General features: G+C 50.8%; 1 protein-coding gene across 1 annotated transcript; it reads right to left on the bottom strand.

Annotated features, from left to right (window-relative positions):
* Positions 1–363: 363 nt before the first annotated feature.
* LOC124664349 (anthocyanidin 5,3-O-glucosyltransferase-like) lies at positions 364–1782 on the bottom strand. The gene has a single exon (XM_047201889.1). The coding sequence runs from the start codon at positions 1780–1782 to the stop codon at positions 364–366; it is 1419 nt and encodes a 472-aa protein (XP_047057845.1).
* Between the last annotated feature and the right edge of the window lie 12790 nt (positions 1783–14572).

Raw genomic sequence — 14572 nt, 5'->3', positions numbered from 1 at the left:
ATGGGGTCGTACTTCTTTTTGTGAATTTCAGAGGGCTTTATTGTAAACATAATTTGTACTAGTCTCCGGACACTTTTTTCGGATCGGAGGGAGTACATTATTTCCAGAAATATCAGAAATATTCTTTTTGTGAAAGATTGTAGACGTGTGAAAAAAAAAAACTTGCTCTTAAGAGCTTACATGGATCATTGGATCAACCCAAAAGTACCTGTAAAACAGTACATAGTAGATTATTTCGAGAAATATTCGAACTCTACACAAGAAGGAGTAAATTTGCACAAAATCTTTGCGGTCTGCAGTAGTTTGTCAACTTGAAACAGAAGCACAGTGAAATGATCAGTAATATGTTTGCAAACAGCTTGATCAAGTGCATCCGCCATTCTCTGCGCTGCTGTTCTGCAAATCCCCCAAGAAGTCGGAGAAGGCTAGTTCAGAGGACCCGCCTTTGCCGATCGCGTCCAATGCCATCTTCTTCGCCACCACCAGCATCTTCCTGAGCTTACTCCCTTCCTCGGTCTCCATGACCATCCTCAACTTGTCCTCAACCTCCCCCGCCATCACCATTCCTTGCTCGTACCCCTCCAACGCCACCGCGATCTTCATCTCCTCCACCATGAACACCTTGTTCAGCGCCTGCTCGGCGTAGAGCGGCCAGCATATCATGGGCAGCCCGGACATGATGGCCTCGAGCGTCGAGTTCCACCCACAGTGCGTCACAAAGGCGCCCACCGCCATGTGCCGCACCACCTCCGCCTGTGGCGCCCAGTTCTTCACCACCATGCCCCTGCCTGCCGTCCTCTCCAAGAACCCCGCAGGAAGCAGCCGCTCCAAGTCCGGCTCGCGGAACTTGCTCGGCTCCTCCGGCGGGCTTCTCACTATCCATAGGAACTGTTGGCCGGAACACTCCAGTCCACGGGCGATGTCCTTGAGCTGCGTCTCCGGGAACGCGCCCTTGCTGCCGAAGGAGAGGAAGACGACGCTCTTCTCCGGCTGAGCGTCCAGCCAGGCGAGGCATGCGTGCCGCTTCGCGCTTTTGCTGCTGCCGTCGTTCACCAATGGCCCAATGCAGTATACCCTGGGCGTCGGCCGGCCTGGCAGGCAGACACCGTCTTGGAGCGCTTTCAGGGACTTGGGCTCCAGCCAGTCGAAGCTGTTCACAAGCACGCCCCTCCCTTCGGGGATGCGGCTGAACTGGTACATCCTGGCTTTGGTCTGGTCGCTCTCCTTGTCCTGCACCGTCTGCGGCATGTCCATCGCGCGGATCGGTGGCACGCCGGGGCAGTGCACCAGCGTCTCGCCCATGTCCCTGAACGACGGCACGCCAGGGTGGCGGCAGTAGTAGTTGGGAAGGCTGAGGTAGACGGCGAGGTCGCCGGCTGCGGAGGGGAAGAAGAAGTATGCCGGGATGGAGAGCTCGTCGGCGACGTCTAGCGCGTCGACGCAGTACATGTCGAGCAGGAGCGCGTCGACGGCGGCCAGCGATCGCAGGAAACCGTGGAGCGCGGGGTTGGCGAGACGGAGCGTGTCGAGGCTCCGCTTGATCAGGTGCGCGCCTGGGTCCAGGCTGGGCGGGGCGGGGATGAGCCGGAATGCGACGGAAGGGTTGGCCGTGGCGAGGCGGGCCACCGCGTCGGCGGAGACGGCCTCGCGGTCTAGCGTGTCGACGACGACCACGACGACGTTGTGGCCTTGGCGGAGCAGGTGCTTGGCCAGCTCCACCATGGGGATCAGGTGGCCGACGCCCAACGACGGGTACAACACGAACGTCTTGGCCGCCGCCATGGCTGGCATATCGATCAAGCGAGGCTAGCTGTTAGAGATCGTGTTAGTGGATGTGCATTACCTCAGTTGGCTGCTGTCTATGGCGCTTCTCTATGGAATTTATAGGAAAACACCACGTAGGGTGTCGGCGACCTCTGCCGGGCGCGACGCGACGTAGACGACAACAACAACCGGGTACTCTCACGTCGCGTCGCGCACCGTTTCCCTCTTGTCGGCCGTGTGTGGGGTATCCCGGCAGAGCAAAGGCATTGTACTAAATAAAGAAGTTATCCACCTGTACCGCTTAGTCAGCTTATCCCTCTCTTGTATTTGTTATTAGACGATGACGACAACTGCAACAACAACGTCAACTTATGTACAATCAGAAAAAGGAAAATGGAAGTGCAGGAAAGGTGTAACATGTGTGCATTTAGATGCAAATTCTCAACCCATTGTTTCTTCGAAGAATTCTCACCTCTTCAATTATCATGAATAATAAACACATAAAAGAGAAGAAAAAAATAGACAAAATGCTCTATCCACGTGCAAAACAAACAACAGCAATAATACAGCAAGCTTTCACATGGGTTGTAAAAAAAAAAGAGCCTTCACCGAAAACGCCCATTCGGTCTACTCCACATCAAGCATGGACAACTCCATGTTCTCACCGATAGAAAAGACCCTCTCCTTTTTTTTGAAATAGGGGAAATATCGTCTTAACTTCTGCATCTAAGGAATACACACGGCCTTTTTATTAGATTATTCACAACACCTTACAAGAGCAATACAAAAGATCAAACTCCAAGCTACCTCGCTAAACCTACAGTGGGATGTAGGGGGTGAAAATACGCCAACGTGTTAAACATTGTATACCGTAACCGTATGGAATACGGTCTCCTTGTAAGCCACGATGAGGGCAATCTATATTAACACGATACGAGCCCAGTTTGGGTTATCGCTTTCCGCCAGAAACACTAATATGGTATCAGAGCGAATTCTCTTCCCGATCTAGCTGCCGCCGCCGCCTCCTGGCCGCCGCCGCCCACAATCTCAACGACCATGATCAACGACAACCGCCGCCGCCGCCTCCTGGCCGCTGCTGCCGACGATCTCGACGACCACGACCCACGACAACCGCCGCCGCTGCTTCCTCAAACTGATGCCGCCCACGATCCGGATGACCACGACCAAACGACAACTGCCGCCGCTGCCTCCGGGCCGCCTCCGCCCACGGTCTAAACGACCACGGCCCAAGACGCCGCAGCTGTTGCGATCTCGCCGCACGCCGTCGCCCAAGGACCTTCTGCCGCTGTCTGTTGCCTCCCTCGAGCGATGCGGGCCGCCACTCATCCTTGAACAATCCCTAGCTCCGGCTTATGGCGTCCTCCTCCTCGATGGCCTCCCTAGCGACCAACCTTGGACCGTCGCCATCCCTGAAGCTGAAAAGAGACAACATGCTGTTTTAGAAAGCCCTAGTCTTTCCTCGCCTCCACTGTGCGCTTGCCTTCGGGCTCCTCGATGGCTCCGACACAGCGCCGGTGAAAACATTGGAGGCCACGGATGATGCTGGAAAAAAGATCACCGTGCCAAACCCAGTGACGTGGGCATTACCCTTCGGGTAACCGATATTGCCCTATCCCGTATTGTTTAGTTGGAGGCCCATGAAGGCACTTGGAGGCAAAACGGGCCACTTGGATGGCGCACCAGAAGATTCCTTGACGGGCAAGACAAAGAAGCGGCCGAACAAGGAAAGATTAGATTTAAAACTACTGTAAACCTAGTCGTACTCGGTTAGACCTCTTGAGACCTGGCCTCCTATATAAAGGCTAGGAGAGGGGCTGCCGAGGGACAGAATCAATCTTAGCAATCTTAGCCACCAAAAAGTCCGGAGCTAGGTCGCAGCAGCACTTAGCATCTCGACGAGATCTCAGCCAAACTATTCGGCACCCCATTGTAACCCAATATCTTCATAATCAAGAACGAGACAGGCGGGACGTAAGGGTTTTACCTCATCGAGGGCCCCGAACCTCGGGTAAATCACTCTCCCCGCTTGTCCGTGAACCGATGTCTCGTGTCGCCTTGGCGAGATTCCGTCAACCCTAAGCCCCAATCGGAGGGCATTGCCGAGGAGTACCCTCGACAATTGGCGCCGTTCGTGGAAGCCTGTCGGCACCAGGCAAGTCATCGGCAGTACCAGTCACGTCCGCGGCGTTCTTACTCGAATCGCCGACGCCAGCAGAACCAAGAGATTCAATCCGCTGTGGGTCCTTCGAGTTCGTGCCGCACCGCGAAGCGCCTCACCTGATCCCTGTGGGATCATCTGGCGACATGGATGCTACTTTCGGTGGTGTCCACTTCATCATCGACTCCGGAGGTTTCCTTCGCCTCCCTAGGGCCGGCGCATCCGGCCTGAAGGCCGCGGTTTCGGAAGGCGTTCCTCCAATGGCAACCCTGAAAGTTCCACCCAGGAGCATACGAGAGAGCAACCGAGGAAGTTTCGACGTCATGGCAGGGCGAAAGAAGAGACGAAGAGATTCGTCCGCGAGGAGGAAGGACGAACAGCAGCTCACCTTCGTCAGTTCGAACAAGGATGCCACGACGCGTTATCAATCAGGGGTCGCACCCTTTCACCATATCTATCGTTTACAGAGCAGCTCGATGCACCATGTTACCTCCATTCCTACATCGATCCGAAGGATGGTCGAGAGAAATCCAGCCACCTGTTAAGGAACTGTCGACATTTTCTGGAAATTCGGCAGTTCTGCGACGACCTCAGAGCCGAGGCCATGTCAAGAGTTCACGCAATGGAGAGAAGGGCAGGGTCCTACAGTTATCCACCGAACCATACGTACCGGAACCATACGTACCAGCAGGAGCAGGCGAGCATGTACCAACTGAGGTGTTTCCGCAACCATGTGGGCAGGTCAACATGATCCATAAAACCAGCTTTTCAAAGAGAGAAATCAAGAAGTTCTCCCGGGAAGTAAAATATGCAGAAGTTGCCATGGTCGATACACCAGATTTCATCGACTGGTCAGATCAGAGTATCTCCTTCAGCAGAGCGGATCACCCGAAAGCTGTCCCGAGGCCCGGCCACGCGGCCCTTGTTCTCGAAGCACAGATTGGAGGGTACAATATGAGCAAAGTATTCATGGATGGAGGAAGTGGCTTGAACCTACTATTCGCCAGCACAATGAGAGCAATGGGTTTAACAGTCGATATGCTAAGAGAGTCCGACACAGGGTTCCACGGCATTATACCGACTCGACCCGCTTATTCTCTTGGTAAAACATCATTGGATGTAGTCTTCGGCATGCCCAACAATTTCAGGAAAGAGAAGATCGAGTTCGAAGTAGTCGATCGGGAGTCTCGATATCACGCCATCCTCGGCAGGCCCGCGTTTGCCAAATTCATGGCCGTACCTCATTATGCGTACCTAAAACTGAAGATGCCAGGCAACAACGGGACCCAATAACCGTTCATGGAAGCTTTGCTCGATCGGACAACTGCGACAGGGAGTTCCAGAAGATCGCCTCAAAGTTCGGAGCCAAGGAAGAACTCAACACAATCGACACCGTTACAGATCACACGCAACCACCAGCCGACAATCGAAACGTAAGATCCGACGAGTTTGACGCTGCAAAGGAAGCCAAGAAGCTGCAAGTGCACCCCACTGACCCGAAGAAAACGTTCAATACGTCGGCTGACCTTACTGGCGCATAGGAAGGCGCGCTCATCGAGTTCCTCCGTGAGCGCTGGGAGATATTTGCATGGGAACCATCCGACATGCCAGGTATCCCCAAGGAACTCGGCCGAGCACGCCCTTAATGTTGACCCGACAGACCAAACCAGGTGCAGCAGTCAATGCGCCGATTTTCCGAACCAAAGAGGAGAGCAATTGGCGAAGAAATCAGTCGACTCCGTAAAGCAGGATTCATTCGGGAGCTCAAGGAAGCCGAGTGGGTGGCCAACCCTGTCATGGTGCCCAAAAAGGACACCACCGCTCTGCGCATGTGTATCGATTACACCAGCCTTAATAAACACTGTCCGAAAGACCACTTCCCGCTGCCTCGTATTGATCAGATAGTCGACTCCACGGCCGGATGCGATCGCCTCTCCTTCCTTGATGCATACTCCGGGTATAATCAGATCAAGCTGAAGAAAGAAGACCAGGAGCTAACCGCGTTCATCACCCCACACGGCGTTTTCTGTTACAATGTCATGACCTTCGAGTTGAAAAACGCAGGAGCAACTTATCAACGTTGCATGCAGGCTTGCCTTGGAGAGCAGATTGGAAGGAACATCGAAGTCTACATTGATGATATCGTGGTGAAGACGAAGCACGCCGCCACTCTCATCGATGATTTGCGGGAAACTTTCGACAACCTAGACAAGTATAAAATCAAGCTGAATCCCAAAAAATGTTTCTTCGGAGTGCCAGGGGGACAAGTACTCGGGTACTTCATCTCAGCCAGAGGGATTGAAGCCAACCCTTTGAAGATCAAAGTTATTCTCGACATGGAGCCGCCAAAGAATCTGCACCAAGTGCGGCAGCTTAGCGAGACGATTAGCGGCGCTCGGTAGATTCATCGCCAAGCTAGGAGAGAAAGCTTTGCCCTTCTACAACTTGATGAAAAAGTCAGAAAAGTTCGAGTGGACAAAGGAGGCGCAGGAGTCCTTCGACAACCTGAAGAAAATATTGTCGACGTCCCCAGTCCTTGTAACTCCGCGCGAGAAAGAAACGTTGCTTATGTACATAGCCGCAACAGCACAAGTCTTCGACAACGTTTTGGTTGTTGAGCGAGAAGAAGCGAGGAAAAGTTCACGGTGTTCGGAGGCCTGTTTATTACCTCGGTGAAGTACTCACACCCGCAAAGCGAGATACCCTCATCATCGAAGTCGGCATACGCAAGATGGAAGTCGGCTCGCAAGCTGCGACATTATTTCACGGAGCATCCGATTGTCGTTGTAAGTGAAGCGCCATTGAAGAACATAATGACTAATCCAGAAGCCACGGGTCGAGTGTCCCAATGGGCCATCGAAATAGCGCCACACGACATAACTTACGTTAATCGAACGGCGATAAAATCCCAAGTCCTCCAGATTTCGTGGCAGATTGGATCCAGTCACAGACACCAGCAGCACCCGACATGTCGGGATCATGGACGATGTATTTCGACGGGTCAAAACGGAGCACATGCGCAGGAGCAGGGGTGATATTGATATCACCTCAGGGAGATAAGATGAAGTACATACTACGTATGAATTTCTCCCTGCCAACGAACAATGAAGCAGAATACGAAGCACTGCTGCACGGAATGAAGATGGCGAAGGCATGCGGGGCAACTCGCCTAGAAATCTACGGGCACTCAAACTTGGTGGTGCAGCAGTCGATGAACTTATGTGACGCGGTCAGTGACAACATGATCGCCTATCGACAGTTGTATCAAAATATGGAAGCTAAGTTTGAAGGATGTGAGCTTAAACATATCGGCAGAGCCAGCAATGAGGAAGCCGACACCCTAGCGAATATCGGGTCCATGTGCTCCCCCATTCCAGACGGAGTGTTCTACGAAGTCATTGCTCAGCGATCGATAAAAGAGAAAACTTCGGCACCCTTAAAACTGTCAACTGATGAATCAGAGGCAAGCCAGCAACAAACTGTCGAAGAACCTTCGCCTCCATCAGCGGAGCAAGTCCTCCTCCTCGAGCCATTATGGACCAAACCATTCCTAGAATACCTAACAAAGCAGGAGTTGCCAGAGGATTCTGTAGAAGCAAGACGAATCGTCAGACGGTCAAAAGCTTTCACTGTGGTAAATGGCGAACTTTACAAGCTTACCATCTCGGGTATTTTGTATAGCCATTGACGATGGAAAAGCACTGTTGCGTGAGATACACGAGGGAACTTGCGGACACCACGCAGGAAGTAGGGCCCTTGTGGCAAAAGCCTTCAGGGCAGGATTTTACTGGCCAACAGCGGCGTCGGATGCTCGAGATCTAGTCATGAAATGTGACCCCTGTCATCGCTTTTCTCCAAAGCCGCACGCCCCTGCGACAGATCTAATGACAATACCCCTGGCATGGCCCTTTGCTCAGTGGGGACTCGACCAAGTTGGACCGCTGCCGAGGTCGTCGCCTGGAGGGCACACGTATTTACTGGTCGCAGTCGACAAGTTCACCAAGTGGATCGAGGCAGTACCCGTTCGAAACCAGAAAGCCGAAACAGCAGTTCAGTTTTTCAGAGGAATAACTTGTCGATTTGGTATGCCCCATAGTATCGTCACAGACAATGGATCTAACTTTGATTCCAATGAGTTTCGAAAATTCTGTGATGACGGAGGAATCAAATTGAAGTTTGCATCAGTGGCCCACCCACAGACCAACGGCCAGGTGGAAAGGATCAACGGTCTCATAGGGGATGGCCTCAAGAAACGCCTTACAGGTGCAGCTGGAGCCTGGGTCGAGGAGTTACCATCCGTACTTCCGGTGTTTGCGTACTACACCTAACAGGTCGACTCAGTACACCCCATTCTTCTTGGTGCATGGAGCCGAAGCAGTTCTACCAGCCGACGTTCGTTTTGAAGCTCCTCGGGTGACAGCATACACAGAATCCTCTTCCAACATCGCGTTGCAGGATGCTGTGGACCTCCTCGACGAGGCACGAGATATTGCCTTGGCAAGAACGACGGTATACCAACAGGCGTTGAGAAATTATCACATCCGACGAATACGCAGTCGAAGCTTTAATGTCGGGGATATGGTACTTCGGCTGAAGCAAGAAAGACCCTTGAAACTTGAATCCCCATGGGAAGGACCATACATCGTCACTGAAGTGATACCAGGAGGAGCATATCGGCTCAAAAACCCAGCTTCAGGAAAAGACGTTGAGAATCCATGGAACATCGCACAGTTGCGACGGTTCTATACATAGGATACAATTGTTTTTAATCACTCGACAGCCCTTAAGGTTGCTTTTGCACTATGAATAAAGTTCTAATCAGGTTTTCTACCTTTTTTCTTAATCCAGGCCCTATCACCCGAACATATCGTTTGGGGCCCCTACCATTGGCCCTTACTCCCATCGGGAGTGCTGGCCTAAAAAATGCGCTTACACAGTGTCATTAATTAAATACTCTCAACGGGAGCTAAGATTAATGACACACAAAAACAACCAATCCAAGCCTCGAGAAAATACGCGAGTGCTGCAGTCGATGGTTACATTATCACAAAATAAGGCTCAAACCGGTGCACCGCGTGACGAAGCCAAGCGTGTAATTCCCTCGACTAAGCCCATGGGTCTCGCTCTTACAAAACTTACATATCGACTTCGCAATAACATTGCAAAATTCAACGAAGTCGTCGAGAGAGCAGGTTGAACTGATCACTCAGCCGCCCTCGACAATAAAATACCAATCAAACTAACATAGCGTGCAACGCACGCAGTAAATTTGTACAAAACAATCTTATGCAGGTACAAGGTTATTACATTCATGACTGGGCTCCCTGGTTCCCTTGGGCCCTCAGATCCCTCTCAAGGCATGACTCCATTCGAGAAATAATGGTATATGCAGGACCTCTAGCAATATCATAATATTGGCCTAAACTCCTCTCGGTGTTTGCTACGGCTCTCAAGTCTAAAGATGGATGGCATGCCAATACCGAAGCAAAGGCAAGTTCAGCACCAGCCGAAGTTCTTTCCGCACCAAGCTGTCGAATCCTTTCGGGAGACTTGAATCGGGTGAACAGGGCAGATAAAGTTTCGGGTGCTTGGTCCAGAGGAAACAAAGTCTTCCAAACCATCGTGAGATGAGCATGGAACTTATCAAAGTAGTAATGCGCCTTCTCCACCCGGTGCTCAAACTTCGCCATGATAACAGCCTTCGGACGATGCAGCCACAAATCGTGCTTCGGGTGAGCAACATCAATCATCGCTTCGACCTTTTCATGGATCTTCCTGTTCTCCTCGGATTTATCTGAAGATACAACTGAAAAGGAACGAATATCAGTTAAAAAGAACATCCGAGCTACGTCGGGAATCAGAAGATGGGGTAACACTTACAGCCCAAACTTTCGGTAGCGACATGAAGACCATCGAGAGCATATTGCTCAATAGCAGTTGCTATTTCGCCCTTTTTCTTCACCAACGCTGCCATGGCCCGGAGAGAAGTAATGTCTTTATTTAAACGAGACACTTGGTCACGTAAGCGGCGAACAAGGTCAGATTCATCGTTAGTCGAAGAATTTGGGAAAACCTCGGCACGCAAGAAGATGAAGGAATCTGCAGTACAATCTTCGATTCAGAACGACATTAACATAAAACTCCCATCGGGAGCGCTTGGCATATATGTTACATTCAAAAGATTGTTCGAAATTGGCAACAGAGCCGAAATAAAACAGGACTAAGTCAGATTACGATTGGTCTTATTTACAATTAATGAAGCAAAAGTTCAGGGAGGTGCTGACGATGAGCCAGGGGCAGCTTCAGGAGTAGGCTTGGCCTGTGCTTCATGTACCAACTTCAGGAGTTGATTGGCACAAGTTACTGCCGATCTTTTGAAGGGTTCAAGGTCGACTAAATGGTTGTCGTCATCCACAGGCAATGCCTTAGATAACTTCTCCAAGTCAGACCCCATCCCATGACCCATTAGCAGCTGGAAAGTAAGAACCGCCCCAAACAAGCGGGAACGGCGTTTCAATACCTCCACGGGCTCGGAAGAATCAACAAGAAAAGCATCCGCCATCTCGCCAAGAGTCTTGTCCTGCTTCATCTTCGGGAAGATCATCGAGTACAGCCTCGACAATGCTCCTCTAGTCTTTTGCAGAAGCCCGAGGACTTGGACATTAGATTCAGCAGCGAGCGAAAGGGCATCGGATGTGGAGTCCTCCCGAAGCTGATGGCGTCGAGTGACGGTTATATTGGCAGCCTCTGAAAGAAAGAAAGATCAGTGGTCAGTAAGGGAATACCAAGAAAGAGACTATGTGTCGTGAATTTTACCCAATAAATCCTTGATGGATTCGTGGAGGACGCCTTCCTTCTTATCGACTGCAACCGCTACCGCATGCCTGGCGTCCTGTTCATCCTTCATCTGCTGCTTCAGCTTCGACAGCTCCTCCTTCAGCAAGGCATTTTCCTTCTTGGCGTCGGTGGCAAGCCTGTTGGCCTCCAGCACTTGATCAACCGAAGATTTGACAGTCTTCCGAAGCTGGGCGTTTTCAGCCTCTAGTCGGGTAATCTGCTCAGCGAAATCTACCACAGCATCGACTGTGGCATAAATCGGCTGCAACAAGGGAAATCAAGAAGACTCAGTTGATATGAAGAAAATTCAGCAAAACAAGGCTTCGATTAAATACTTACGTGGTCACGAGCAGCCGACGAAGTAGGAGCATCGCCAGGAGGAATAACCTTCGACACTGGAATTTTTTCCACGGCCGTCCTTGTGGGAGGCGTCGACTTGGCAGGAGGAGGATTCGGCTCCTTAGTTGATGCCGTTTTCTCAACAGATAATTTAGCCCTCTTTGCGAGAGGAACATGATCATCATCAGAGCTACTTGAGAAAAAAGAATGATTAGCATACGGAGCAGTAAAGAATAAGTCAAAGAAGGGGTAAAGATGCTCACAGGTCCAGGTCATCTTCAGCAGTGAAAAAACCTGCCGAACTTTTCTGGATAGGAGGAGGCGAAGCAGTCTCAATGGCATCATTATCCTGTCCGCTAGGACTTGATTCAGCCATTGTAATAAAATCGTCGTTTACCTGCTTGCGTCGCCTGCTCCTAATAAAGGCATCATCCTCGACAGCTCCTTCCTCTTGGACATCGCTGCCTTCAAGGGCATGTTGGACGTCCTCGGTCTCCTCGGAGTCGTCATCATCATCCTCTGGTTCCACACCGCTTTCCGGCGTAGGAGGGTAACATTGAGCAACGGTGGAGGCCTATCAAGAGAAGAGAATTTGTAAAGCGCAATGAAAAAAGAAACAACAACAACAAACAAGAAACGGCGGAAATTACCTCAGTCGGGAGGTGGTCCAGATCATAAGGGGGACGAGCAGATGTTAGGACAATGTTATCCTTCATGCTGAGGCACGTTAAGCGATGGACTTCGTCTCGGAGTTCATCAGCCGACAGGTCGGCAGAGTTGACCCTAGATTTGTCGTCCTTGCCAGTATAAAGCCACAGTTGATGAGGTCGAGACATCAGCGGCTGCACTCGACGTTGTAAAAACACTGAGACTACTTTAGTGCCGCACATCGTCAAGCCTCCCGTATTCTTCAAAGCGACGACTTGGTCAAATAGCCTGTCGGCTGTCACCCTCTCTTCGGGAGAAAGGGTGTTTCGCCAGGACTTCTTCGGCTGAGCTATCAAGACATCTTCGAAGGGAGGGAGATTCGAGCGCCGCCCGTGCACCATAGGGTCTCGCAGATAAAACCACTTGTTGCGCCAGCCCTGGACGGATTCCTTCATTGGATAGTCGAAGTAATCGACTTCCTTCCTGACAACAAAGCCAACGCCACCGATGAAGGGGGGGGGGGCATTGCTGTCGTTATGACGCTTCACATAAAAGATCTTCTTCCAAAGACCCCAGTGGGGATCAATGCCAAGAAAGGCCTCGCAGACAGTAATAAAGATGGAGAGGTGCAAAATGGAGTTTGGGGTCAGCTGCCAAAGCTGGATCCCGTAGAAGAAAAGAAGGGAGCGAAGGAACTCGTGGGCAGGAAGAGAGAGACCACGAAACAAGAAGGCAACAAACATAACGGTGAAGCCCTTTGGAGGCCTTGGGCGCGAAACAGCACCTGGAAGACGGATGTCATCCTCAGATGCGAAGATGAAGCCGAGGGAGCGCAGCTTGTTCACATCGCGATTGGAAATGGCGGAGGCGCTCCAGTTGCGGCTGACTTTGGCCGCGTCCGAGGTACTGGCGATCTTCTTCTTGCCCATGGCGTACGGAGCTTCTGAAGGAGGAGCAGAGGGGTGATACGTCCATTTTGCATCACTATTTTGTATCATAATTTGCTGTTATTCATTGATATATTTCATATTTAGAGATGATACTTATGTTATTTCATCTATTTTGCATGTTTCATGATTATTGGAGAATCGCGCACCGGAGTCAAGATTCTGCTGGAAAAAGCACCGTCAGAATGCAATATTTCGGAAGATCAGCAATTGACGGAAATTACACGGTAAATCTTATTTTTCCAGAAGACGGAGAGAGCCAAAAGGAGGAGCCGAGGAGGGCCGCCATGCCCCCCCCCATAGGCCGGCGCGGGCCCTGCCCTGGCCGCGCCGTCTTGTGGGGAGGGGGCCCACAGCCCCCTCTGGCCTCCTCTCCTTCGCGTACTTCTTCGTCCCGAAAACCTAAGCTCCAGAGAATAATCGCGAAGAGTCACAGCCGCCTCTGCGGGGCGGAAAACACCAGAGAGAAAGAGCTCTCCGGCAGGCTGAAATCCGCCGGGAAATTCCCTCCCGGAGGGGGAAATCGACGCCATCGTCACCGTCATCGAGCTGGACATCATTGGGATCATCATCACCATCATCTCCATCATCATCACCGCCATCTACACCGCTGCACCTCGTCACCGCTGTAACATCTAGGGTTGAATCTTGATTGTTTGGTAGGGGAAACTCTCCCGGTATTGATTACTACTTGTTATTGATGCTATTGAGTGAAACTATTGAACCAAGGTTTATGTTCAGATTGTTATTCATCATCATATCACCTCCGATCATGTTCCATATGATGTCTCGTGAGTAGTTCGTTTAGTTCTTGCGGACATGGGTGAAGTCTAAATGTTAGTAGTGAATTATGTTGGGTAATATTCAATGTTATGATATTTAAGTTGTGGTGTTATTCTTCTAGTGGTGTCATGTGAACGTCGACTACATGATACTTCACCTTTATGGGCCTAGGGGAATACATCTTGTATTCGTTTGCTAATCGCGGGGTTGCCGGAGTGACAGAAACCTAAACCCCCGTTGGTATATCGATGCAGGAGGGATAGCAGGATCTCAGAGTTTAAGGCTGTGGTTAGATTTATCTTAATTACTTTCTTGTATTTGCGGATGCTTCAAGGGGTATAATCACAAGTATGTATTAGTCCTAGGAAGGGCGGTGCATTAGCATAGGTTCACCCACATAACACTTATCAAAACAATGAAGATTAATCAGCTATATGAAGCGAAAGCACTAGACTAAATTCCCGTGTGTCCTCAAGAACGTCTGGTCATTATAAGTAAACAAACCGGCTTGTCCTTTGTGCTAAAAAGGATTGGGCCACTCGCTGCAATTATTACTCTTGCATTTTACTTACTTGTACTTTATTCATCTGCTATATCAAAACCCCCTGAATACTTGTCTGTGAGCATTTACAGTGAATCCTTCATCGAAATTGCTTGTTGATACGTCCAAAACGTATCTACTTTCCCGAACACTTTTGCTGTTGTTTTGCCTCTAATTTGTGTATTTTGGATGCAACTAACACGGACTAACGCTGTTTTCAGCAGAACTGTTCTGGTGTCTCGTTTTTGTGCGAAATCCAACTTTCAGGAAAAACCTCGGAATTTATACAGAAGGCCCTATTTTCCCAGAATACATACGGAGCCAGAAGGGCAAGTCAGGGGGAGGCCCGAGGGCCCCACACCCTAGGGCGGCGCGGCCCAGGAGGGGGGCGCGCGGCCCTAGCGTGTGGCCCCCTCGGCCGGCCTCCGACGCCCTCCTTCGGACTACTTATCGGCCTCGACCTAAAAACGCACGGAGAGAAGTCGAAGTCTGATGGGGTTCGTAGCATAGAAAACAAAAATTTTCCTACCGCAA

This window comes from Lolium rigidum, chromosome 6 (genome assembly GCF_022539505.1).
Source record: "Lolium rigidum isolate FL_2022 chromosome 6, APGP_CSIRO_Lrig_0.1, whole genome shotgun sequence".
NCBI lineage: Eukaryota > Viridiplantae > Streptophyta > Magnoliopsida > Poales > Poaceae > Lolium > Lolium rigidum.
Note: the sequence above shows the minus strand (reverse complement) of the source record. Positions and strands in the feature narration are given on the sequence as shown.